The 27,556-nt window shown below is 40.9% G+C and overlaps 1 protein-coding gene across 2 annotated transcripts in view; it reads left to right on the forward strand.

The window, feature by feature from the left end:
* Positions 1–27,556, forward strand: part of adcy5 (adenylate cyclase 5) — a 126,379-nt gene continuing 98,823 nt past the window's right edge. For both annotated transcript variants that reach the window (XM_061723151.1, XM_061723152.1), the window contains exons 1-2: positions 1–1,473; positions 2,795–3,284. In XM_061723151.1, coding sequence (XP_061579135.1) covers positions 1,031–1,473; positions 2,795–3,284 — 933 coding nt within the window. In that variant the 5' untranslated portion in view covers positions 1–1,030. The remainder of the gene's footprint in view (positions 1,474–2,794; positions 3,285–27,556) is intronic.

Genomic DNA, 27,556 nt, shown 5'->3' on the forward strand with positions numbered 1-27,556 from the left:
TTAAAGCAGCAATCAGCGGGTAAAAGTGCTGGGATGCCCCGCTCCGAACCGAGCCGCAGCGAGCCGCCGGGAGGCTGCAGGAAGGCGGGTTTTGCACCGCGGACTCTCTCCGTGAGATGTGTCCCGGCGCCGGGGTGGACGTGCGCGGACTGAGCCTGAGCGTGGCTGCAGAAGATCCGGCGGGGAGCCGCTCTCCGCACACTTGCGCTACTGTGATGATGATGGACAGCTGTTGGTCATTGATTCCGTGTTCGGGCTGAGGGATGATGATGCGTGGCCCCCGCGGGGATCCGGGTTCCGCCAGGGACCGCCGGGCTGAGTTCTGCGGGAGGAGGTGCGGGGGGAGCGGCTGATCCTCCTCTCTGCGCCCCCGAGCCGCTCCGAGCCGCTCCGATCCGTGGAAGTGGAACCTACGAGGAGGGTCGTGATGATGATGATGCTTTCTGGCCAATGTTTTCTCCTCACAGGTGCACGGAGACTTGACTGGACGAATTGACAGCTTTGCCATCATGGGATCCCTGTTTTTATCCCCGTCTGCATCAGTCATTTCTCCCCACACGCTGCGCTCATGGATCCAGGAAATAGGTCCGCGGATATAACGGATCCGCAGTAATTGGTGGTGCTGCGCTGTGATCCCTGGAGACTGCTGGGTTGTGTAATGCTTTTATTCCATCCCCAGCGCGCACTGCTGTGCAACTTGAATGGATGAACGCTAATTGGGCCCAAAGATGTAGAGTGAAATCCACCTGGATCGACAGTTCCTCCCCCTCGTGTCCACACGGGCTCCCCGGGGACTTCTCACGTTCAATTGATTTTATTCCCATAGTTTGTTATTCAGTTTCATCTGGAAATAACTTTGAATGGATATATGGTTCTTAAAATGTAGTAAGAATGGAAAGAGCACAAGCTGATTTCTATCCAGACCAATAGGAAGTCCATATTTGTGACTTTTACGCATAGATAGTTCCAGTGGAATAAAAGTTTCCCCTGCTGTGTTTATGTGTCGTGTCCCGGGTTCCCTCCCCACGCCATGTCCAGATCCAACAGCGTGAGCCCCCCCGGGGCCGGGGCCGGAGCTCCCGGGCTGAGGGGAGGGACCGAGCTCAGGTCCGCCTGGGGAGAGGCTGAGTCCGTGGCCAATGGCTGTCCATACTCGGCCCGATCCCCGCGCAAGCAGCAGCAGCAGCTCCGCCGGTGGAGGGAGGAGGATGACCCGGAGCAGCAGCAGCAGCAGCACCCGGCGGGCCGAGCCTGCAGCACCGTGAGCAGGGTCAGCTTCAGGTCCCGCTCGGCCTGGCAGGACCATGGCGAGGACAAGCAGCGCGCCCCGGGCGAGCTGAGAGCCAGGTCCGTGCAGCTGGGTCTGCAGGAGCGCAGAGCCACCAAGCCCGGCGCCGAGCAGGAGGACCCGGGCATGCCCGAAGTGAACTGCTCCTTCGCGGCGTGCTGCGTCAGCGTCATGCACGTCTTCAGGTCCGTTCGTTTTTATTTATTTCGAACATGTATATATAAAAAAAAAAAAAAAACAAGAAAAAAAGATAAGAGAAACAAATACAGGTGGGCATTCCACCTCATAAAGAAAAAAAAACACATCAAAACATATTTCAGTTAGGTCGAAAAGGAGTGGGAGGAAGTATAAACTTATTTAATCCCACCCCCTTTCCACAACTAAACATACATTATATTCCTGTATTTACGTTTTATACTATACACTAATTTGTATAAATAAATATATATAATTTTTACAAAAAGAACCTGTTTAATACCAAATATAATCTCTATCATAAATATAATATAGAGTAACTATGATATAAATATGATACAACTATGATATAAATATAAGTCTATGATATAAATATAATAGGTATATCTATACAAACATACAAAACAACATGACGAAATAGCAGAACACACACAGCTGCTGATCTTTAAACACAGTCTTCATTTTTATACCTCAAATAAACTATGTCTCTATATTTCTTCTTAACCTTTGTACTGTCTTTGGGTCAAAATTACCCAATTCTTCTATCCTTCTTTCCTCCTGCCATGCTCTCTCCTTCCTTCTTCCTTTCCTCTTTTCCTCCTTTTTACCCTCCTTTACTCCTTTTTCTTCCTACCTCCCTTCCGTCATTCGTTCCTTTATTACCTTCTTTGCTTTTCCTTCCTTCTTTCCTTATTTTCTCCATTCCTTCCTTATTCCCTCCCTTCTTTCTTTCCTTTTCTCCATTCCTTCCTCCCTTCCTTCCATCTTTTCTCCCTTCCTTACTCCCTTTCCTACTTCCTTCTTTCCTTCTTTCTCCCTTCCTTCCATCTTTTCTCCCTTCCTTAGACCCTTTCCTACTTCCTTCCTTCTTTCCTTCTTTTCTCCTTTCTTCCTTACTTCCTTCTTTCCTTCCTTCCATCTTTTCTCCCTTCCTTATTCCCTTTCCTACTTCCTTCCTTCTTTCCTTCTTTTCTCCTTTCTCCCTTCCTTCCATCTTTTCTTCCTTAGTCCCTTTCCTACTTCCTTCCTTCTTTCCTTCTTTTCTCCTTTCTCTCTTCCTGCCATCTTTTCTCCCTTCCTTAGTCCCTTTCCTACATCCTTCCTTCTTTCCTTCTTTTCTCCTTTCCTACTTCCTTCCTTCTTTCATTCTTTTCTCCTTTCTTCCTTACTTCCTTCTTTCCTTCCTTCCTTCTTTTCTTCCTTCCTTCCATCTTTTCTCCCTTCCTTCATTCCTTCTTTTCTCCGTTCACCCTCCCTTGACCCAAAGACAGCACAATAAGGGTTAAATGGTTTAATGTTTGTACATTTCAGGTCTAAGAAGTTCCAGTCGGAGAAGCTGGAGCGTCTGTACCAGCGGTACTTCTTCCGTCTGAACCAGAGCAGCCTGACCATGCTGATGGCCGTGCTGGTGCTGGTGTTCTCCGTCATGCTGGCCTTCCACTGCTCCGGGGGGACGCGCGGCCCCAGCGTCACCTTCGTGCTGGTGTTCTCCCTGGCCATCGTGCTGACGCTGGTGCTCATGCTGCTGTGCAACAGGAACGGCTTCCACCAGGACCACATGTGGCTGGTGTGCTACGGCGTGATCCTGCTGGTGCTGGTGGTGCAGGTGATCGGGGTTCTGCTGGTGCAGCCCCGCAGCGCCTCCGAGGGGATCTGGTGGACCGTGTTCTTCATCCATGTCATCTACACGCTGCTGCCCGTCCGGATGCGCGCCGCCGTCATCACTGGGATTATTCTCTCCTCCATCCACGTGGCCATTTCTTGGATGTTAAACGGGATGGACAGCTTTCTGTGGAAGCAGGTACGTGGAAGAATGTGCTTTTGTTTATAAAGTTGAATAACAACCCGCACAGAAGTGGCGTTTGCAACATTCCCATGTGCGCCATAACGCACAGTGGAATGCGAGGTGTCCCCGGTTTCCCCTCAAGTTTAATATGAGAATGAGTTGATAAAAAGTGTGAGCATAAGGCAGTGCAGTTTTATCATTCAGGAGGAATATGAACTGGACTAAAGAGGAAAGCGCATTCTGGAGATAAAACAGAAGTGTGTGGTGATGAACACAGTTATTGTGGCCATTTAAAGGTGATGTGTTTTTGTGTGTGTTGCTTGGAAAACACATCTTTAGGTGTCTGTAGTGACTACCAACTCAAAAACACAGAGGGAACGCAACCCCACCACGTTATTTGAGGAAATCTAATTCTGAGAAGATGAGCGTATACTGGGAAGTCACTGACCCTGATCAGGGAATTAATCAGCCACATCAACATCAACCTTTTTAAAAGAAGAATATGTCTCTTTTACAACGAGCATCACTTATGATTCATTTTGATTGATTATTTAATTATTTTCATTTATTTTCTAAGGAGAGATGCCCTTTGCACTCACAACTTGACACACAACTTCTGAGGCATTAATTGGATGTCTTTATGACTTTCTTTGGTCAAAATAGACAGAGAAACAAACCAACTAAGGCAATCTACACCTCTGTTTGTAGAGGACGGGGAATCCGTTCCTGTTACCTTGATGGGAGTGCATATATCAGCTTGAGAGCTCGCGCTGGATTATTATTATTTTATTTTAAATACTTGTGTTTCCTTCCTCTGCAATTTGTCTATGGGAAGTTATCTCTCCTCAGGAATGACTTATCATGCATTGAGCTGCACTTATTGATGAAAAAAGGCACAGCAGATACTGTACGTAATGGCCAGGTGTCTTTTTAATATCCTGACTTCCTTTTAATATCCTGATGTAATTTCTCCACCACACATTAGTGTGATTAAAGCCCCATTTTCCAGTCCCCGGTTTGGGTCTGTTCCTCTAGCTTTTACACTTTTAAAGGGTCATGTTTTGAATTGTTGCGTGCACAGGCTATTTTTCACTTGGTGCTGTTGATGTATTAAATGATGTCCAGGGAAAAGTAATTTCCAACTTCATAGTAGGGGAAAAAAATGCAAAAAGCAAATTAGAAATGGGATTTCCTAGACAGATAGGAAACATAAGACAAAGTATACTGGAAGAGGATTCTTATCTTATTCCTTTTTAGAATTATATAATGATAGATGAGGGGTTTCTGTTTTAAAATAAGCAAAAAGGGCAAAGGGGTTTCCACTTACTATTATGGGGGTATGCAGCACAATTTGAAGGTGAAATTGGTTGAAGATTACAAACAAAGATGAAAATGAAGAGCCTCATAATTCTGCTCTGAGCTGGGACGGAGACTTGCCAGTCCTTAAACAATCTCAAACAGTTTAATGCAATGTTTTTCTTTGTTGGATTGACTTTAGGTACCCCAATATGTGCTCTTAAGGACAAGAAGGGTATTTAAGTCAAAATTCCTTCCAGATTGTCCCTTTTAAGTAGGTTAACCATTGGCAAATTCGAGAGGGATTGGGGTTGAAGAGGCAACTGGCCAGAAGCAAATGGGGATTTGAAAGAGATATTTGGGGGAAAAGGTTGTCTTGAACTGAAAGCAAAGGTCTTAGAAACTCTCCGTAGATACTAAAAGTTTCTGACCGGAAAAAGAAGTCCAGAAGGTATTTGAAAAACTGCACTGAACTTGTCTCCATGTGATTGTCAAAGAGCATTTCATTACAGTTTTAATGTGCTTTTTAAAAGAGCTAGTTTGCAGAAGGCAGCAAATTGAATAATCCTCCCCTCCATCCTTTTTTTCCAAGCACTTAGTAGAAATGATGGTTGCCAATAAAAACTTAAAGGCACAATTCAGAGGTTCCACAGGTATAGTGATGGTTCATACGAGGCTTAGGATGACACATGATTTGTAGATATTGAGCCTTATAATGTGATATGTTTTCCCACCTGCTTCAGATTTATTAACATTAAACAGCATTCTGGCAAATTTTATATCATTGGATTTTGAAAAATGTTAACAAAATATACAGACATTCGTAAGAGTTTTTTTAATTCACTTTACGCCAGTTTTATTTAATTTATAAAGCACCAATTCACAACAAAAGTAGTCCCAAGACACTTTACATACAGTACATAGTTCACACTGCAAGTCTTAATGCTCTATAACAAAGACGTCAGACGCAGCACGCTGTTGCACCAAAGTTGGGGAGGTTATGGAGGAAGTAAGCATTTTTGCTTTTATTTCAAAATGTTTGTGTAATGGCAGCCGTAACATTAATTCGCTTCTTTAAATTTAGCTTTAAGGCTCTTCTCCTCCCTTTGGCACCACAGCTACGTTATCCCGTGTCTTCGCTCTTCCATTTCTGGCATTTCATTTTTTCAGAAACGGAGCGGTAGCAGTACAATCCTTCTAGTTTCGCCTGAATTGAAGTATCTCCCCATATACTAATGAGATCTACCACTTCACCCTCACAAATATCGATGTAGATTGAAGTAAAAGTTGCATCAAATCTACCATGGTTGTCCACATTGAAAAATGACCAGAGCTTAGTCTGATTCAGGACCACATAAAGAAGTGGTCTAAATCTGATTCAGAAAAAATCCGATCTGGGCCAGATTTGAGGGTTCACACAGCTCCTGAAGAAAAGGTTTGTGTAGCTTCCGTCTGCAGTCTGATGGAGACAAGTTCAGTGCAGTTCAGTTCAGTGCAATCCAATTTCAGATTCAAAGCTGTTATAATGACAGTTCATAAAAGAAAAAAGGTAAAAAGGCTCGCTAGAGAACCCAACAGATTGCATTGATCCGCTTCAGTCCAACCCTCATCCTGAGCTAGCAGGAGGAGACGGTACAGAGGAAAAAAGCTCTTTAAAAGGGAGAAGAAAGCCATCATTAGAACCCGACTCAGTTAGGGTGGCCATCTGCTTCAGCTGACTGGGGGGTCTGAGATGACGGGAGGGAGAGGTTGTTCCAGGACTGTCTGCCTGGAAACACAAGAGAGAACAACGTTAATTGCAACAATAATAACATTTACACAGAAGAAATGACCCCAGAGTAAGGGCAGCAGCTCAGTGTATCATGGGACGTTCCCCAGTATAGGGTAAGTAAAGGGCTCATTCAGGGCACCTGAGAAAGCCCCGACTATAAGCTTAATACAAAAAAAGTTTAATGGAAGGGTGTCTGCATCCTAAACGTCTAAGCGTCTGTTTCTACACGTGGAAACTGTAGGAACCACAAGTCAGCCTGCAGCCTGAGGGCAAAGGGCTCTCCTGGGGTCATCTGGCTCCAATCAATTGATCTTCAATGACATTTTTCTGTGGTAGCCACGGACAGATGGTTCCCCCAAACATCTGCCAAGTATTTCATTTGATATTTGATGTCAGAAATGCACATGAAAGAGAGTCCCTCCTTTTTTCCAAACTGTTACAACTCCTAGATAAGTCAATGTTACAGTTGCTCTGACGCACCAGGTTACAAGTCCATCAGGTGGTCTCGCCTACACAGAAGAAACCCCCATCCCTGTTGTGCAATGTAACTGTGTTGTGTACTATATATATATATAAACTACCACTGCCAGTGGGAGCATGTAGATGTTAAACAGAAGAGGTCCCAGGATGGAACCCTGAGAAGTCCACATGTGATCCTTCTCAGCTCAGATGTAAAGTTACCTATTGACTCAAAGTACTTCCTGTTCTCTAAATATGTGTATGTGATCTGAAAGTATGGAGTTTACTTTTTATTAGGGCCCGAGCACTTACAGTGTGAAGGCCCTATTGTATCTGTAGGGGATGTCGTTGTTTTTCTCGTTTTTTTTATTTTTCTTCCGACGAAATGAGGGCCTTTTTGCCCCCCTAAACGTGCCCCAAAAGTCACCAAATCTTGCCAATTTAGCCAGGCCTGCCGAAAAATGTGATATTTAATGGTTTGCATTAATGGGCGTGGCCTGATGGCTCAACAGCGCCCCCTAGAAAACTTTGTGCCTCAAGCCCCACAATACGGTTTGACGTACATGCACAAAAATCGGTACACACCTGTATCATGTTGCAACTTAAAGAAAAGTCTCTTGGCGCCATGGCCGAAACCGAACGGCCATTTTGAATTAATCACGTAATTTTGGCGCAATTTATGCCACTTCTTCGGCCGTTAATACGGCCCGAACTGTTACGTGCACCCAGGTGAGTTATACATCAAAATGTATGTCTCCATCCTGCGACGACGCGCATTACTTTTCTCTTTCAAAAGCGTTACCGTGGCGACGCTAGACGCCAAAAAGTGCGCCCCCCCTTCATCTCATTGGTCCATATTTGATAGTTCCTACTTTCTGCCATAACTTTTGAATGGTTTGACATAAAGACATGTGGGTGGTGTCATCGGACTCGGTTTTGACTCCTTGACTTTCATTGGACTGAATTAGCCCTGCCCCTTTTTCTGATTGGTCTATATTTGATAGTCCCTATTTTCTGGCATGTCATCGGACTTAGTTTTGAGTCCTTGATCTTTATGGGTGAAAATTGCACGCGCGAGGGCCCGTTCATTGCTGCTTGCAGCTTTAATTACTTTTGGAATTCCAAGTACTACATTACTCTTGAAAAAAAGAATTTCAAAATGATTCTCGTCACTCAAAGTGTAATCTGACCCAGCGTTAATTTACTGATGCACTCATTGGTTGCTACGGAGACTACAGTTGGTATATTGTTCCTGAAGGATACCTGCAGCTGTAGGTTATCCACAAGTGCAGACACTCAGATCTTTAATTGCACTTGTTTTTATTTTTTTTTTACGTTCTCTAGGCAAATCGTAGTATTACTTTCTCAGCAGTTTATTCAAAGCACCAGCAATGAACAGAAATGTTATCTGGAAAGTGTCTGATTGGAGAATTGGAATTTGAAAGTGCATTTGCCTGTTTTAAATTCTGTTCCATGACATCTTTCTTCACCATTTCAGTTGTATCATCATGGATGAAACGCAGATCTCGACTTTCTGATTAGTGCCGAATTTCCGTAGAAAAACAATCAAGCAAACAAATAAAAACAGTGGGTTCCTGTCAAGATGGGGATTTATGGCTGTTTGTTTCTCTTGTGTAGCAAACCCCTCAGTGTAATTATGTTTTTGAGAATGTGGAGGATGTTTATCTGACGTTTTAATTGGCTTAATTTATTACATCTTTAAACAAAACAACATATATCAGCTAATATAAATTCTAAAAGATCTTTTCTGACAACAAACATATACTCTTTCACACTATTTATTTCATTACTGGTCCAGTGTCCAGATGATGCTCTGCCTCACCTACAGGGGAACGAGTGGGAAGTAGCTCGAAAAATCTGTATTCATAAAAGTGAAGAATAGACTAAACGTTTGCATTGACTTTTGATTTAATTCCTACATTTTAAGATTATTTTTACAAATGGGATAAACCAAAATCTGACTTTAGGTTTGGTTGTATTTAATCTGGATTTGCAGCTGTTTTTAGATCTGATAGTTTCAGGGAGAAGGTTTGTGTTTGCTGTTTGATTCTGCTCATCTCCACACGCAAAAGCTTCTGCTGGGGTTTTTAGCATCTGTACTGCGTTCAAGTATCTCATCAGGACTTTATCTGCAATAGACCTGTTTACTCCAACATGTTGAACTCACCATTTTACCTAAAAGTATATATCCATTTGCACAATCTGTCAAGTTCTGCCGTTCAGGGCTAAACGTGCAAGTTTGTGTAACTTCTAACTCTGTTGCTCTTTTTTTGTTTTCCCACCAAAGTGTGTTGACTGTTGATCCAATTTGCAATTTTTACGAGGCTCTGTGCACCTCATAAACCTGCTTTAACAGCGTAACTCTTATAAACTAAGTACTCATAAAGATGCCAGAATGAACACAGAGAATTTTGCGTTTTTTTTTTTTTTAAGTATTTTGTTAATGTCTGAGATAATTTGGAAAAATCTTGACCAGCTTTCAGGGCTTTATCCTTGAATTGTTGAACCTTCTGTATTTGTTTGTCCAGACATCTCCCCTCTCTCTCTCTCTCTCTCTCTCTCTCTGCATTGGTTTTCTGCATTAACAACATGCGTGCTTATAATGACATAGTTGCGTTGATGACTTATTTAAAGTTTTCCCCGTACTCGCCCGAAGGTGCCAGCAGATAGTTCACACTGGCTTTTCAGGGGCTGTTGATTTCTCCGCTGCTGTCTGCAGATAGTCGTGAGATTCAGCTCAGCAACGCTGCCATTCTGGATTTGATGTCACCAATGAGTGTCCCATTGCAAGTAATGCAGAAGACTTTCTAAAATGCTTTGTAAAAAAGAGGATCTGCACACTTGGATCAATGCAAGTATCTTTAATTAACCAAGCTTTTGGTCAGAAGACCTTCATCAGGTCTTCTTTTTTACTCTTTTTTACATAGTCTACACATGGTTTTCTGGCACCTTGGCATATTTTGGTCGTGAGTGCGGTGACTGGCTCCTGGTTTAAAATACTTTTTGAAATACTTGTGGAAGAAAAAAGCCCTTATCTCAGATGTTTTTAAAGAACACATAGGTCAATAATGTTTTTAAGAGAAAACATTGGGAGAAGTTGCATTTGTCAGTTTTCCCCTTTCACAAGTACAGAGCCTGTTTATACAGTATAATGTCAGTGTTTTGTTTTGAAGATTCATGACCAGTAGATTTTTTATTGTTCCTTTATAATAAATGGAAGGACAAAGGCAACACTTTTAATAAAATATGAAGGTGGAAGCTCTGAGAGGGTTTTATTGCATGTTGGGTATTAAATAAAAGTTCTACTTAACACTGACAACCGTGTCCTGTTTCTCAGAAGACGCCTCTGTTTCCAGAGAATGCTTGTTTGGTTTTCACGACGAGTGTTTCCTGCTTAGCTGAAGGTGCATGCAAATGGTTCCAGGAACCATTTATAGGATTTTATTTACACATTGATTTTATAGTTTATGCTGATTGTTGTAGGAAGGGGAACCTCGTTTTCAGGTGGTATCTTTCAGGGGCCATCATTTAAGCATTTTTTGTTTGTTTATGAAATGTGATCAGCGTAGCAACAAAAACTTATTACAGTTAGCTATTTTTATTACTGTACATGTTTCCCAGAATTGCTTTGATCGTGTATCCGTGCAAATCATTTTAGAGACTGCTGAACATAGTTTTTTTTTTGCTCCATTTAACATTTGAAAGAATTAAGGACTGAGAGGAACAACTCAAAGAAAGAGAGAACACACACACACACACACACACACACACACACACACACACACACACACACACACACACACACACACACACACACACACACACACACACACCAGACCTGCTACTGTAGACCTGTGGGAAGAAAAGAACCACAAATGAGATTGCCACATTGGTTGGATTTGCAGCCGATCATCTCCTATTAATCGTTAGCTTTAATTGAGCCCAATTACATCGCCGCCACATCACTCGTGGCAGCACTTCTGCAGCCAAATGGGTGAAAAATTCCTGAGGCTTGGCTCTGAAATCTCCCGAACAGCCCGTAACCAGACGTGTGGTGGCAGTTCCAGCTGCAGAGCCATGTCCTGGTTTCCAAGGGAAGTTTGTTAGCCGTCTCAAGTGCTGGTTATGTTCTTGTGTTTACATCCTTTTAAGCATATACACATTTATATGATCACGTATGTTATCTATATACTGGATCTGAGGCTATACCGTATATGCTCTCTTTCATGTGAGACAGTAACATTCAGAATGGATTATTTGTCCAAAATGTTAGTTATTTTTGTACTTGGCTAACACAGAACTCATTTCCATTGATTTTTGAATACATTTTTTTTGCAGTTTATTACATTTTTTGAGTGTTAAGTGTAATTTCATGCATGAATTGTATTGTCATACAAGCTTTCAAAGGAGCTGTTCAGTGTGGAAAACAGGCAAAGGATGTGTCAAACGGCGGAAATGAGTTAATTTCTTTTTCACCATTTGTTTCTTTTTGGAGTTTAATGTTTGGTTATCTAAACAAAAACTAGGCTGATCATTTTTTTTCTTCTCCAAATGGTATGTGACCCCACATCTATCTGTTTGTATTTTCTGTGAAAGCCACACTGTCATTTGATGTGAGAGTGTGGGAACAAGCTGCTGTATTTGTTGTTCTTTCCTCACCATGCTGTTGCTTTTAGAATATCTGTCCTCTCCAACGTTACATAGGACCCGACGACGCTTTAGACAACTGCTGTTTATCTAAGATCCCAAGATACTGGCCTTAAAAACCCACTTTCAGTATTCAGACATCCATCACCAGTCCTTAGTTCTCGTTCATGTGACACATCTTTAATAATTTATCATACTTAGCTGTCACAGAACCGGTTTCCATTGAATTGTAGAGTCGTGTCCAAAGAAGAACGATATTATTCAAATTTTGGGGTCATTGGAATATAAGCACTCGGTGGTACAATGCAAGATTTAGGTAGGTGTCATTGCAGCTTAGTCTAAACAACCTTATAAATCAGGGGCCGGATTCACCAATATTTTCTTAAGAACGATCTTAAGAACTGTAATTTCTTACGAATTTCTTATTTTTCCTACTTAAGAACTTCTTAAAATATGTCATTGCATTGCACTTGCCAACAAACAACATTTATACAGGTAGTTTGGTCTTAACCGTCAGTCACTAAACATGGAGATGGAGAAAAAGAGATGCAGGAACTTTTCAAGGCTGGAAGGCTTGAGGTTATGGTGGATGAGATTAATGTGTTGAAAAAGGTGATATTAGAGTCTTACCTTTTCACAGAAGACATTTTAAGACAGGTCAAGGTTGTCTTAAAGTTAAGAAAAAAGTCAAGAACAAATTTGAGAACTTTTATTTCAAGAATGTTTTTTCTTAAGAAGAAAGTTAAGAAGAAAGTTGAGAAAATACTTAAGAACTTTTTTGGAGAATATGACTTCTTCTCTTTTTTCTTCTTAAGACTGAACTTAAGAAAAAAGTGACACTTAAGAAGATTTTTTTTCTTAAGAATGTTTTGTGAATCCGGCCCCTGGTTTTCAAGTAGAATCTTAGTTTCCATCATCTTTTGAAATGTACACGGGGAGTTTTATTGATGGAAGTGGAAAAAAGATTCCTTACTGGGAGCAAAATAGTGACAAGACTGATTCCCCCAGGACACCACTGTATGCACTATGGTTTAAAGTGAGCAATTTCTAGATGTTACATCTGTAAATCCAAATTGCAGCCACAGCCCCAGAGTTTGGAGAAAAAAAAAAAAAAAGGTAGCTGGAATAAAGATGTTTATTATTCAGGCTGTCACAAGTGTTTAGCACCCAAAGCCCCGGCTCAAAGTTCCTGTACTTCAAAAAAGTACAAACTCCCAAGAAGGAACTCTTTGTCGGCGGTAAAAAAATAATTTCCCTAATATAGACCCTGGTGTCTATTATGAAAAGGAAGACTAGCTTCAAGCGTTTGTACCATCTGGAGGAGTTCCTTTGCTGGAAAACACTTTCTATTATGTAATGGGGTTGCACAGAACAACTGTTTTGTTCATACTTGTGCATCTAGTTTGTCCACAGGCTGGTGCTCTCTGACCTGGGATCTAAGGTGAAGCTTCACCGCTTCATGCTGAACTGCAGCCACTAAGGTGCACTAGCAGAGTATTTCTCTAAGATACTTAGGGACCACTAGAACCTCCGTAGGAGTCAGACATGTCCAGATGTGTGTACTCTTGTGTGCCTTTTCTTATTTAAAACACTTCTGCAAAGCTTTAGTGATGAAAAAATGATCTCAGATCTGATTCGGTTTAACTCGGTCATCATTTTTGAGATAAGTGTGCACTTCTCCTGTATTACTTCCTTGCATTGTGTTGAAAAGCCCCAATCCCATTTTCTGCCGCTAACTCCGGCGTTACAGAGGAGGGCGTGTGAGCGGGCCGGTCCAAGTCGGCAGGATTCCAGTGCTAACAGGATTTCTGGCTACCTAATTGAGTTGCCTGTTTCTCATAATGTGTGGAAATTCGAAGCAGATGTCCACCTCATCTCGCCTTCATTTACCTGCCTTGTTGTACTTATCACTCCCGGCCCTGACCTGTTTGGAATGGACATGCTTTTAATATCCCTGTGAATGTCCGTCCCTGTGGACAGATTCCCGGGGATCTCTTCCTCCCCAGGAATGGACCGCATGTCCTGCAGAGCAACGACATGTTAGTGGCCCTCGGGAAAACTGTCTCTATTTGAATTGAAACATTTGATTTCCTAGTGTAAGACACACTGACTGCGTTTACATGCACTCAATAACCCTTTTAAAACCCGAATATTGGCAATAACCCGAATTTGCACGGCCATGTAAACACCAATAACCCCTTTGAATAACCCTGGATTACTCCTTTTAAAACCCGAATATTCAGTTGTGTAAACGCCAAACGGAATATCCCGATCAAACGGAACAGGAATTTGTTTTCTACGCATGCTCTGTTCACAAGGAATCCTGTTCTTTTGAGTCCAGGAAGTTCTTATAAACACGGAGAAACTCAAGACCACGCCACACTTTTGGAGTGAGGAGACCTATCATTTTATAAATGTAATGAAGGATATGAACATTTCTGCATTTGTAGACGGTAGAAAGTACCGGGATAGCCAGATTTACAAGAAGGTGAGCGAAAAGTTGCGCGAAGCAGGATTTGTTTTGAATTTGGATACAGGAAGAAGAAGTGGAAATGACGGTAATTGTGTCATGATGTTCTCCGTGCGTCGCTGGTTTGATCCAGATATCCCAAATGATTAATTACCATGTAAACGGAATATTCCCAATGTTTCAGTAACCGGAATATTAGCAATAACCCGAATTTTGACTGCATGTAAACGTAGTCAAAGCTTAATGCTTGTCATATACAGCAGTGTCAAGTCCACCTCTTTTTCCCTCCAAAGGACACAAGGACAACTCAATTCCAATTTCCAACTCAAACTTTTATTTTGGTTGGTCACTTCATCACAATAGGTTGAAAACCTTGAAAGACAGAAACAAAAGTTAACATCTTAAATTTCTTAAACATTTTAAATGAATCAAATATCTTAAACATTTTAAAATTAATCAATCTTTTAAGCCATTTAAATTGAATAAAGAAAATCTAATTTCATGAATTTCCCACATTTTAAACCTTTTTAAATGGAATAAAGAAAAATCTTATTTCATGAACTTTCCACATTTTTAGTAAAGTTTTAACATTCAACAGAATTGTAACATTCTTACCTTCTGTATTTTATACTTTTAATTTTCAAACTCAAAATGAAATATTTTCTTACTGAAAAATGAAATATTATCTTAGTGCAAACTCATTCAACACAAAATCTATGAAGTCAATGCTGAAATGCTTTCAATAACCAATTTATCTACACAGCAGTTAAACGTAAACTTGACCATATTAAGCAGCATGAAAGCAAATAAAACATTTCACCGATCATTTGCGTCTTTGGACTGAGTCCATGAGTGGACTTGGAGCTTCCTTCCTCTGAAGTTTGTTTGTTTGACTAACTGATCTTCCCCCAGTCTTTCTCAGGTTCTCAGAATCAGTGATAATGACTGATCATGTGACCAGCAACCTGCTGGCTGCTACTGGTGCATTCTGGGAAGTGGAGTTGGGATCCATTCCTGAGCTTCAGCTCAACAAGCAGCATCCAAACGTATAGTTGTGAAACAGGATGCTCCTTTAAAAAACATTTTTTTTAGCATTTATATTTTGATAGCATATATGAAAACAATATGGGCATAAGCTATAGTATCTTGTGTAGACGAGTGCTGACGCACCCCCTTGTGAAATTCAGAAAACTGTGCTGTGTTCCTGTAGCTTAGCAACAGACTGTATTTAACAAATGCCAACCCATTTGTGCCAGTGCTGCTCTCGGAGCAGCCGTGCATGTGCTGCAATTACAGACCACCTGTGCATAGTTCTCTCTACAGGGTCAACTGAGATGCCTATCTTTTACATACTTGTATCATATTCATTTAGATTTTTATTAAAAATGCACAATCTAATCATCAATTTATGCAATTAGAATAAATGGATATTTTCCTGCTGGAAAATATTTTACTTTTCTGCCCCACTGTCCCCCAATGCCTTGTGTATTCTCAGGACAGGAGGCTCAAACATTTGTTGTGATCCTTTAGGTTTTCTTAGTTCTACCTTTTTCTACATCACCTACTGTATATATGAATAAAACTTAGAATTAGTTGGATTATAATAAGTTAGATTTTTTTTTGTACCGTATTTTCCGCACTATAAGGCGCACCTAAAAGCCTTTAATTTTCTCAAAAACCGGCAGTGCGCCTTATAATGCAGTGTGCCTTTATATATGATCATTACGGTAATTTCTGTTACTGTAGTCAGGGGGATTGTGGGTAATGTAGTTGGTGTCGCCGAAGTAATGGCGCTAAAAATGTCAGGAATCAACACAGACGTTCAAGACAACAGCAGCGACGCTGACTCGCATAATGGAGACTTTGACGAGACGGAGCAAAGCTGGTTTTTATTTTGTTAATAAAGTTTGACATACGGTACTTTTCTTCTTGTTTTTTTTTTTTGCATTTGCTGTAGGATTTTGTAGCATTTCCTGTAGCGCAGCTCCATCAGGTAGATACGTAACTCAACCCCAGCCACTATAGTACGGTATTTTACCGTATGTTTAGTGCGCCTTATAATGTGGTGCGCCTTATAGTGCGGAAAATGCGGTATTTATTGGGAAATTAACTGTTCAGTTCTCTTTCTGCGTGAGGTTTCCTGAGATTACTTTTGTTGTGAATTGGTGAGATAAATGTATATAATCAACTCTGTATACATCGAATGTAAAAGTACAACAGTAACCCATAGTCACGCCATCATCCTCCAAACCTTCAGCGATGGAGAGTCTTGAGTGAAATTACATGAGAAGTGACAGTGATAAAATGTAATTAACAGGAATTATATCCGTCACATCACACTTTTTTTCCCCTGCAATTTTTAGACCCTTGCTCCTTGTGTGTGTGAGTGTGTGTGTGTTTGGATAATAGAAGAGGTTTTGATGCAATGAACTTTCTGTGTGAAAGCACATACATGTAATTATAGAGCCCAAAGTAATAATAATAAAAGCATAAACAAATGTTATCAGAATAGATCTAATGAATTGGTCCAAACTCCTAAAGTATAAAAGTTGGCTACTCTGCTTGTTGTTGACATGTTACAGTAATTACAGAGGCATTATTTGACATTTAAATCTAAAACTGATGACGGGTTTTCCCCTCACACTGTAGTCTGGTCCGCGGTGGGCTGAGCGACATCACGGCTTGCGTTCAGACTCCACACTGCCTCGCTCTCCTCATATGACATTCATTAGCTGTAATTAGTTTGTTTGCCATGTAGAAATTCACACTCATGGTGATGTTATAAATTATTACGCTGTGCATTCCTAATTTGCACTCATTTGTCTGCTGACAGAACTCATAAATTTGAATATTTGCTCTTCAGTGAAGTGGTAAGCCACTGCTATTTGCTTTGCTGATACAGGAGTTTTGTGATGTTTGTTTGTTTGTACCCGTTTAATTGTTATGTAAGCAAATTATCCAATTTATTTTTAGTTTTCTGAACAAAGGGGGTCATTTCTGAACTAGTATTTGGATGGAATTGTTGTTCATTAATGCTGCATTAGCCATAATATGGGTCTGATCTTCATCTAAGACACAATAATAGACAAATGGCATTAACATGTGAAGCACACACGCAATTCTGATTTACCTTGTCTTTATAGAGCATATCTATTAAACAATAACCGTGCTAGAGGAAAATGTGAGTGAGCTCAGAGTTAATAGCTGGTTGAACCTCTTCTGGGAGCAATGACTTTAAGTAAGTGCTTTTGGTAGCTTAGGATCAGATGTGCAAAGAATTCAAGGGGAATTTACAGAGCTGTTTATGACAGACGCATTTGTATAACGTGTCGGTGATAAATGGGTGAAAAAGGTGTGATCTGCTCCCTTGAGTTCATTGTACTGTGTGTTTCTAAGGAGTTAATGTTTGGACTGTGCAAAGCTCAAAATGTTGATTTTCATTTTCAAGAATGGAGCTGTTCCCCAGTTCCAGTGACACCCCACCTCTTGACCTAACATTTTTTACAAGTTGTGTAAAAGCAGACTGACTTCTGCTCAGTGTGGGGGGGAAAAAGCCAACCATTATTTATTTGAATGAATATGTTATCTTGGCACCATAAAGTTAATGCAACACAGGGCTTCGGAGTTGTTGGAGGTGAGACGGGATGAAATCAAGCTTTATAAGCCCCTTGGACATGCAACCTTCATTACTCCATGTTAAACATTTATATTTTGACAACTCTAGAAATTGAAAATCCCTCCAAGCCTTTTACCGTCAGGGTGAATTGCCATGCATCTAGCTGAGGGTTTAATATATTTGCAGCTATGAGCTTAAAGTTAGAGGATTGGGTACTTTGTTGAGTCCAGATTTTCATCATGTGCCTCATTGCTTTTCTGAATTAACACGAGGAAGATAGACTCTCAAAAAGGTGGGAATATGAGGGAAACATGGACCTTAATGTACATGTATGGCAGAAAGACGTGTTTGAAATGACAGATGAATTGAAAAGCTGAAATAGGGGCCAACATATGTCAATAAGCAGTAACTTAAAATCCACCTGTCTCATACTTTGTACCTCCACCTATGCTGCCAAACCTGACATGTTGGGTAACAGGTGTGGGATCTTCAGGGGGAGCTGGCCTGTGGTGTCCATTGGATCCTATGTGCTGGAGAGGCTTGGTTATTTTGGGATTTTAGAGTAGCATTGCTGTGCAAAGTGAATCAAAGGGAAACAATAATGTAACAGGCTTATCCATTTTGCAGAAATGTCATTGCAGTAACTTATAAGAGTACTCAGAATGCTTGAATGGCCCCCATATGCCTGTATGCACACCTGATAACATCAGGGCAAGCTCTAAATGAGATGGAAGCTGGCATCCTCAGGTATCTAGGTTACTGAAACATTCAGAATAATCTGTTTAGATGTGTGAGCAAACAGGGTTATCCCGGTATACATGGTAATTGTAATCATTTGGGATATCTGGATCAAACCAGCGACGCATGGAGAACGTGATGATGCGATTCCTGTCATTTCCTACATTACATTTATGAAGTGATTAGTCTCTTCCTGGTCTTGGTTTCTCCGTGTTTATAAGAACTTCCTGGACTCAAAAGACCAGGATTCCTTGGGAAAAGAACATGCAGAAAACAAATTCCTGTTCCTTTTGATGGGGATATTCCGTTAGGCGTTTACATTACTAAATATTCAGGTTAGAAAAGGAGTAACCCAGGGGTCATGTTCGGGTTTTTAAAAACCTGGTTATTCAAAGGGGTTATTGGTGTTTACATGGCCGTACGCAATCGGGTTATTGCTAATATTCCGGTTAGAAAAGGGTTATTGACTGCATGGAAACATAGTCATTCAGCTTCTGGACAGTTTGAGGTGCAACCTGGCGGTGTCGGATGACCTGGAATGTAATGTCCCAAATGTGTTCTTCCCTGCCTCCAGTAACTCGAGGCTGGGCATTGTTGTGCACCAGGAAAACCAAGGACCCACCTAGGATCTCATTATAAAACCTAATGACTGCCAGGATGCCTTTGTCCTCCCTGTAGAGGTCTGTGCTTTCCTCCATGGATATGCCTCCCCAGAACATCACTGACCCACCGCCAAACTGTTCAAGGTGAACAATGTCACAGGCAGCATGAAGTCCTCCATGACCTCTCCCAACTGTCACATGGGCTCAGGGTGAACCTGCTCTCATCGGTGAAAAGCACAGGGTGCAAGTGGTGGACCTGCTTGCTCTGGTGTTCTTTAGCAAGTGTCAGTCCAGCTCCATGGTGTCAGGCAGTGAGGACAGGACCCATTAAATGATGTCAGGCCCTTGCCCACCCTCGTGAAGGCTGTTTCTAATAGAGGGTCTGCATTGACGTCACTTCCCCACTGGACCAGTCCCCTTACTCACACTGAGTGGCAAAACATCAGCAAAAACAGCTGCAACTAGTGGAGAAGACGGGATAACAGCCGATTATCGGCTTAAATTAAAGGCAGTTGCACTTGACAGTGACCCGTACAGTTACCCCAAGAACCAGTGGTCCATGGACATTAATATTTGGTACAGTTACCAAGAACCAGTGGTCCATGGACATTAATATTTGGTACAGTTTCCCCAAGAACCAGTGGTCCATGGACATTAATATTTGGTACAGTTACCAAGAACCAGTGGTCCATGGACATTAATATTTGGTACAGTTACCAAGAACCAGTGGTCCATGGACATTAATATTTGGTACAGTTACCCCAAGAACCAGTGGTCCATGGACATTAATATTTGGTACAGTTACCCCAAGAACCAGTGGTCCATGGACATTAGTATTTGGTACAGTTACCTCAAGAACCAGTGGTCCATGGACATTCATATTTGGTACAGTTACCAAGAACCAGTGGTCCATGGACATTAATATTTGGTACAGTTACCTCAAGAACCAGTGGTCCATGGACATTAATATTTGGTACAGTTACCAAGAACCAGTGGTCCATGGACATTAATATTTGGTACAGTTACCAAGAACCAGTGGTCCATGGACATTAATATTTGGCCACGAATCCAGTTTCCTGATATTTATATGTACTTAATTTCTACGCCGGGGAAATACACGAGGCAAAACTTGAAGGCTTACAAAAGTCTTGACGCTTGGTTCGACTTCAGGGCAGGATTTGTTGTAGAAATTAAAATAATGAGGACACCGAACTTTATGATTTGACTGTTTAACGTTAGCTACCCAAAAATCCAACATTACCTGATACAAAATGGGAACCGCAAATCCACGTTTAGGTGCCTGGAATCCAGTTGTTTCTGTGAATTGCAGCGATCCATTTGTCTCTATTAAGCTTATTTTTCAGCAGTCTGTAAAACTAAAACTCCGATTTCTTGCTAAATCTATGAGTACAGTCGATCGCACAACAGCTCTTTCCCATTTTAGATGTTTTCCAGTTGCTCAAACTGAAAGTTTAAGCTGCCACTCAGTCTTTCTGCCACTCAGTCTTTCTGACACTCAGTCTTTCTGCCACTCAGTCTTTCTGCCACTCAGTCTTTCTGTCACTCAGTCTTTCTGCCACTCAGTAGACGTAACCCGCTGTGAAGTGGCATCTGTGACGTCATGCTTATTCCCTCTATTGTTTGGTACAAGACAGTCACACCAGTGGCCTACTGGAGGTCACTATGTAGGGCTCTGACAGGGCTCATTTTGCTCCTCTTTGCACAAAGATGCAGATACCAATCCTGCTGATGGGGTAAGGACCTTGTACGGCCCCGTCCAGATCTCCTACACGATCTGCCTTGTTTCTTGGAATCTTCCTCGTGCTCTTGAGACTGTGCTGAGAGATGCATCAAACCTTGTGGCAATGCCATGCATTAATGTGCCCTCCTGGGAGAATTGGACTGCCTGTATAACCTCTGTGGGGTCCATAAATCGCCTCATGTGTCCAGTAAGGACGCTGAGGGACACTGACCCTACCCAATTGCAGAAGTAGAGAAAACAAAGTCAGAAACAATGTGGGGAAAACTGTCAGAGGTCTCTACCTGTAAAACCAGTCGTGCTGTGGGGGTCTTCTCATTGTTGTCACTCCAGTGCAACTGTTCTTTAATTTCTTTCACACCAAGGCAGCTGAAACTGAGCAACAACCTCCTCTGCCACTTAACTGACCAGATTAATAACTCACAAGTTTAATTGACTTGATGCTCTACTCTGGTTAAAAAGGTTTTTGAACAGCATATTTTATTTTCATTCTATTTCCTTTAGCAACTATTACACATAATGTTTTAAAATTCTTCTCAGTAAGGTATAGTAGATTTGAAAAGGAAATTAGGCAATCCTCAAAAGGTACTTCACACCCATTTTACTATTAAGTTAATTTATTTGTATACAGTCTCTAAAGGTCCAAACATCAAATATGACTTTATTCATCTAACTGGTTTCTGATGACAAACAAAGGTGATGGAGCTGTACCTTAAGAGCTGTATTTCCACATATATCACTAGGGAATGGTGTTTGTCAATGGTAAACATGCAACAACAGGACATGCAGCCCCATGATCTTCTCTCTCTTCCTTTCACACTTCCCATCCTCCGTAATAGGCTTGTTAATAGCTGCACATCGGAGCAGGCCACAGACCAGGCCACGTGGAACCCTTTAACACAGCATGTAGTGTTCTATTTTCTTACTGACTTTTTTTCCTTCAATTTTTCGTTGACGAGAGTGATTTCATGAGCCCACTGATGAAGAACTTTCAAAAGGAACTCCATCAGCCTTTCGATGAAATGATTCAGCTACTTAACATTTCAGCCACCAAGAATCTAATAGAATCTTTCTTCTTTAGACATTGAACATAAAAATGTTTTATTGTGACTTGTGGTGATCTCTGGAATCTTGTGTAAACTCTGGGCCACTTTGGTTTGTTTTCTCTCTCTCCTGAGTCTGCTCATGTCACAGTGACATTGTTCAGATCTGTTGCTGTGCGGTTTCAGGGAACAGAATTTCTGGCCACACGCGTACCTTCCATCCGTCATACGGCTCATTGTCTATTTTAAAAAGCCTTTTGCGCTTTTTGCTGTGTTTTTTTTCTTCTTAACATTCCTGACAGCCACAGCACGTTTGGTTTTTCCACTCGGTGATACTAAGTGGTATGAGGGCTTGTACTACAAGCTGACAACCCATTATCATGTCCGGCATGGCCAGCTGAGTCTCCCACTGCGTTTTCCCGTTCAGCTTTTTGTGTCAGTAACTGCTGTTTAGTTTCGTCAGGCTCATGCACTCACCACCTTGAAAATAGCTGGTCATGTGCCTTGGCCTTTCCCTTTCCCCTCCAGGACTCCGAGCATGGGACTGACACTGACACTAAGGTTCTGTTGTTTAAACTTGACAGAGGTTGACCAGTTCTTTTATGTGCTCTTTGCTGGCAAGCCCACGTCCCTTAGAGGTGTCGGCACATGAGACTTGTGATCACACATCCAGGAGGGATTTAAAAAAAAAAAAGAAGTCAAAATTGCTTTTATACAAATAAAATCTCCGAGGTGAAATGGAGGTGCAGAGTTCAAGTTTTGTGTGACAAAGTGAAGGCATTAGACAAGCCTGTTATTAAAAAAAGAAACACACACAAACACATAAATCACTTAACTTTTTGTGCTGACATTATTGAACTGCATCAAATGAAAGGTGCTTCTAGTGCAGTGCTTGTGAACAAACAGGTGGTTACTATGGCAACCAGCCATCTCTGACCAGGAGGCTCAAGTTTGTAGCTGCTTTACTTCCATATTTCGAGTCATACGGTGCGTCCGAAATGCCATACTAAACAGTATACAAACTTTTGAGTAAATATCAGTAGTATGCATTAATTGGGACGTACTACTCAGAGCCACACGACACTTCCTGCCGTTGGGAGGGGGAGTTGTTACCATGGTAACAACTCCTGAACAACTCCTGTCACAGCAGCAGTAGCAGCTCCGCTTTGCTCTTTCCTGTTTATCCTGGACCAAACAAGATGACATTATATCATATTATTATATACCAATATTATAATATTGATATTATATAATAATATTATTATACTTAATATTACACTTATGACATATACATATCTTCGCAGCACTTACCAACCAAACACCACTGCATTGCATTGTGGGAAGTTTCTGCTTAGCTAGTGTCCATCAATCCATACTAATACATTTCTGAGTATGGATAGCGCATACTATTGAGTACGTACTAATGTTTCAGACGCACTAAAAAATCTCACATACTGTTCTTGCTACTCATTAGGGTGGAAGGATGGAACTCGGATGCATCTATTGTCCTGCTGCATCACCCAACATCTACTGAGCTGGAGCTGGTGGACAGCCAGCCTGACATTTACGTTATCTGGTAAATTGTAAAAAAATCCTGGTGGAATTAGGTTTGCTCTCAATGACTGCAAGATGATGATGCAGATCCAATGATTGCCCAGACCCTGAAGCCGGCAAGCAAGCCCAAATTATAATGCTCCCGCACCATCGCTCATTGATGAGATGCAACCCAGTCTCACATAAAAACGTACCCTGCCTACGTTGGTCCAAAGGGCAAAAACGTAGAGGGGTTACAATAATAGCCCTGGAATTGTATAACTGTTACATTTGTCTGACTATTCGTTTTGCGTCCAAGTCACATGACTTTCAAGATTCTGGCCGTGACACCAAAAAACATGGCAGACATTTCTCGTTTTTTAGTGAAACAAATCAATATTTTCAGTTAGTTTCTGCATAAAAATGCGTTTTGATTACATTTCTAGCGAGAAATATATATTTTACTTTCATAATATTCACTCAGTGAATGTACATAATCACTTGCTTGTTGTCCAGCAACCAAAACGGTGCGATTACACATTATTCAAACGTTGCGGTTTCACATTATTCTGGCGAGATCTGAAACAACTTTGCAACAACGAGCAAGCGAATGATTATGTACATTCACTGAGTGAATATTATGAAAGTAAAATATATATTTCTCGCTAGAAATGTAATCAAAACGCATTTTTATGCAGAAAGTAACTCACAGAGGTGGAAAAGGTACTGAAAAATTGTAATTGAGTAAAAGTATCTTTACTTTGCTTAAATCCTACTCAAAGTAAAAGTAAAAGTACTCATCTAAAAATTTACTCGAGTAAAAGTACAAAAGTACTTCATTTAAAATGTAATTTTAGTAAAAGTTACTTTCAGTTATTTAATGCAAAAAAAGGATGAGTCACGAATCAAATCCAGCACAAGTTGTTTTAATCAACTTCGAGGCATATTAAAGTACACATCCACACTTGGCCAAGGGTTTTTGCGGCTTTCCGCTCCAGAATTTCTATCTTCGTCGGGCCATATCAGCAACATCCATCTTCAAACGCGTGGATCCAAAAGGGCGCGCAGAAGGCAAGGCGCACTTTTTCTTTTGTGTTTCCGGCAGTTTCGACGCATCAAGGCGCACTTTCACGTTCACTTCCGGGACACAGGGGTTTCCGCCCGCATTTAATTTTTTCACCATAAATTTTGTACTCAGTAACGTGAGGGGGTTCAAATGTAGCAAAGTAAAATACTTGGGTCAAAATGTACTTGAGTAAAAGTACAAATTACATATTTCAAAAACTACTTAGAAAATTACAAATTACTCATAAAAAGTACTCAATTACAGTAACGTGAGTAAATGTAATTAGTTACTTTCCACCCCTGGTAACTCAAAATATTGATTTGTTTCACTAAAAAATGAGAAATGTCTGCCATGTTTTTTGGTGTCACGGCCAGAATCTTGAAAGTCACGTGACTTGGACGCAAAACGAATAGTCAGAAAAATGTACCAACGTAGGCAGGGTACGTTTTTATGTGAGACTGGGTTGTGAGATGATATATTGATGTTGGTCACCTATTTTTTTAATTTTTTTTACAATACACTGAACATAGTTCAGAGGAGCTGCTTCTCCCCAAGCAATTCAACTTCGGTTTCACGGGTCCACCTCACAATTACCAGTAGTTTTGCTGACTGGCAGGTTATTCATTGACTTGTTTTGACCTGTTCAATGAGTTACATACAGTAGACTCAGGTTCAGAGATGCTTGTCAGTTCCAGTGTTGTCCTCTAGCCTTCATGTTCATCATGGGTTCATATTTACCTCTCTGTGAATTCTGCATTGGGCCTTTTGGAGTCATCTTGTCTGGGCATCCACAGGAAATGTACTGTAGGAACAGTGCTTTACTGTCTCCACCTATACCCAAGTTTGGACTAATGGATGCTCAAACACTCTGAGAACCAATATGCATTCCTTTCCAGACTTAAGCAGATCAGCTACTCTTGATGAGAAGTTTTCATAGATCTCCTTTTAATGAAACATCTGAGGCAGCTTCTTAAAACCAGCCGTCTTAAGATGTTTAAAGATTAATGTATCCTACACCTTTCATATGCTCTTGTATGTCCATTTTTTCATGAGATAAAAAGTGCAGAATGATGACATACAAACATTGTGGCATAAATAAGAAGAATGGCAGAGGCCGGACAGGAAACCTATTTATCCAAATACGTTCAAAAACGTATCAAAAACTGTTTTCTAAATTCTAAAAATGTTGTCCACTGAAAAACAACTAGCTGCTTAGTCTCTGCCGGTCACTGAGAGCTGATCTGTTATTTGTTCAATCACCCAATTCCTGTTTTTAATAGTTTTTTTTCTCCATCACTTAATTGTCTGCTCTAATAAATAGTCAAGAAGCAAGATACATTACCTAATTAACCTTATCTTTTGCTGCCTTGGTTTGTGTCTGTTCCTTTTTTCTGCCTAACATTGGGAACTTTAAAGCTTTGTTCAACTTATTTTTTCTTCTTCACTGAAGCGCAAACATTCAGCTGCAGTTTTTCCTTTAGATTCCTGAATCAAACATAGAAAACAAGTTCCCCCTCGTCGGTCCTTTGTTAGGGAGAATGTAGCCGCTGCTTCCCAAGTAATCAAGCGTGACAAAAATGCTACATTCACAAGCACTCAGCACTGAGTGCTAGTAGTAATTAATTAGTGAAGCAATGTTTTCATACTCAAAGTGGGTCATGTTATGCTTGTTCTCAGACACAGAACACAGATGCACTCGTTTGAGCAGTTCGCTGACATGATACGCACTCCTACCTGATCTGGGGCCAGTCATGCATGTTTATGTATGACAATGCAAACTTGAGAAAAGTTGCCCAAATCAAATGTTTTCGAAGGAATTAAATGCATCATTCAAATTTGTCTGACCTTAAGGATTAACAGCTTACGGCATTTTGTTTCAGGAGTCTACTTCAGATATTTCCAGTAGATTTTCCATCTTTTTTCATTTCTAAAACAGCCTTTAAAGCCTTCAGTTCGTGGCTAGCTTTAGTGGTGTGAGTAATAAACGATATGCTTCTTTGAATATTAGTTCAGTGTCGTCTTTCGCACTTTTATCTCTGGTTTTGATGAGGTCTATCAGGTAGTTTTTGGTCACAGTTTAAGATTATCTGACAGCATTTGTATAATGAACTCATGACGCCTTCTCACACACAGCATGTGTCTCCTTCACAGTTTTATGTATTCAAAACATTGAGGTAATAAAAGTGAGGTGAGGATGTGTTGAAAAGAAAATGCAGCGTCTGTTCTCCTGGTTAACTCACCTGTATGCAGTACTCGAGTTGTGAAAGAAAATCAGAGGGGATGGTGGATTTTATCATATGGGGACAGATAATTTGTGCTGATTACAAATAATATAATATATTACAAATAATAGCAGTGACCAAAACAGCTGCAGAAATACTGCAGGAATGACATAGCAGCAGTTAAATGCAGCCTTCTGTAAGCTTTAAATATCCACTGGGCTTATATCAAATACATCAAAACACAACAATAAAAAACACTTTTCTGAACTTATCAATATGACTCTGTCCTTCACAGGATAAGTAACATGGATCACTGCAAAAACTCAAAATCTTAACAAGAATATTTGTCTTATTTCTAGTTAAAATGTCTCATTTTAGTAAAAAAATCTTATTACACTTAAAACAAGACTCATCACTGGAAAAAACAACAATTTTCACCTGTTTCAAGTAGATTTTCACTTAAAATAAGTAGAAAAATCTGCCAGTGGAACAAGATCTTTTTGCTTGTAATGAGAAGATAAATCTTGTCCCACTGCCGGATTTTCCTACTTATTTTAAGTGAAAATTTACTTGAAACAGATGAAAATTGTCAAATAAGTTAATTTTTCTGGTGTTATTTTTCTGGTGATGACTCTAAATGTTGAAATAGCAGTAAAACCACATTCATTGATGAAATGACATAATGGATGGAAAGGGGGGATGGCAGTTTTACAGGGGGGATGATTTGGACCGTTTTTATTTCAGGGGGGGGATGCCATCCCCCCTCAACTCCAGTACTAGCTGTATAAGTGCAGCAACAGCTGCCTAAAAGAGTGAAAGCAGTTGGGCCGAGTCCGTTACTTCTCCAGCAGACCGCTGGAATGAACAGGAGTTTACACCGACTGAGAGGTTTTCACACTAGGGCATGCATTACCGGTGGCTCATGCTGCGTTTAAATTAATGTGATATTGATTTGCTCATGGCAGAAGACATGGCGAGTCTCATGACCTCCGCATCGACTCTGTTTATGTGTAACTATCAGGAAACCGTTGTTCATTTCTCATG

The sequence above is a fragment of the Cololabis saira genome, chromosome 6, assembly GCF_033807715.1.
Source record: "Cololabis saira isolate AMF1-May2022 chromosome 6, fColSai1.1, whole genome shotgun sequence".
Classification (NCBI taxonomy): domain Eukaryota; kingdom Metazoa; phylum Chordata; class Actinopteri; order Beloniformes; family Belonidae; genus Cololabis; species Cololabis saira.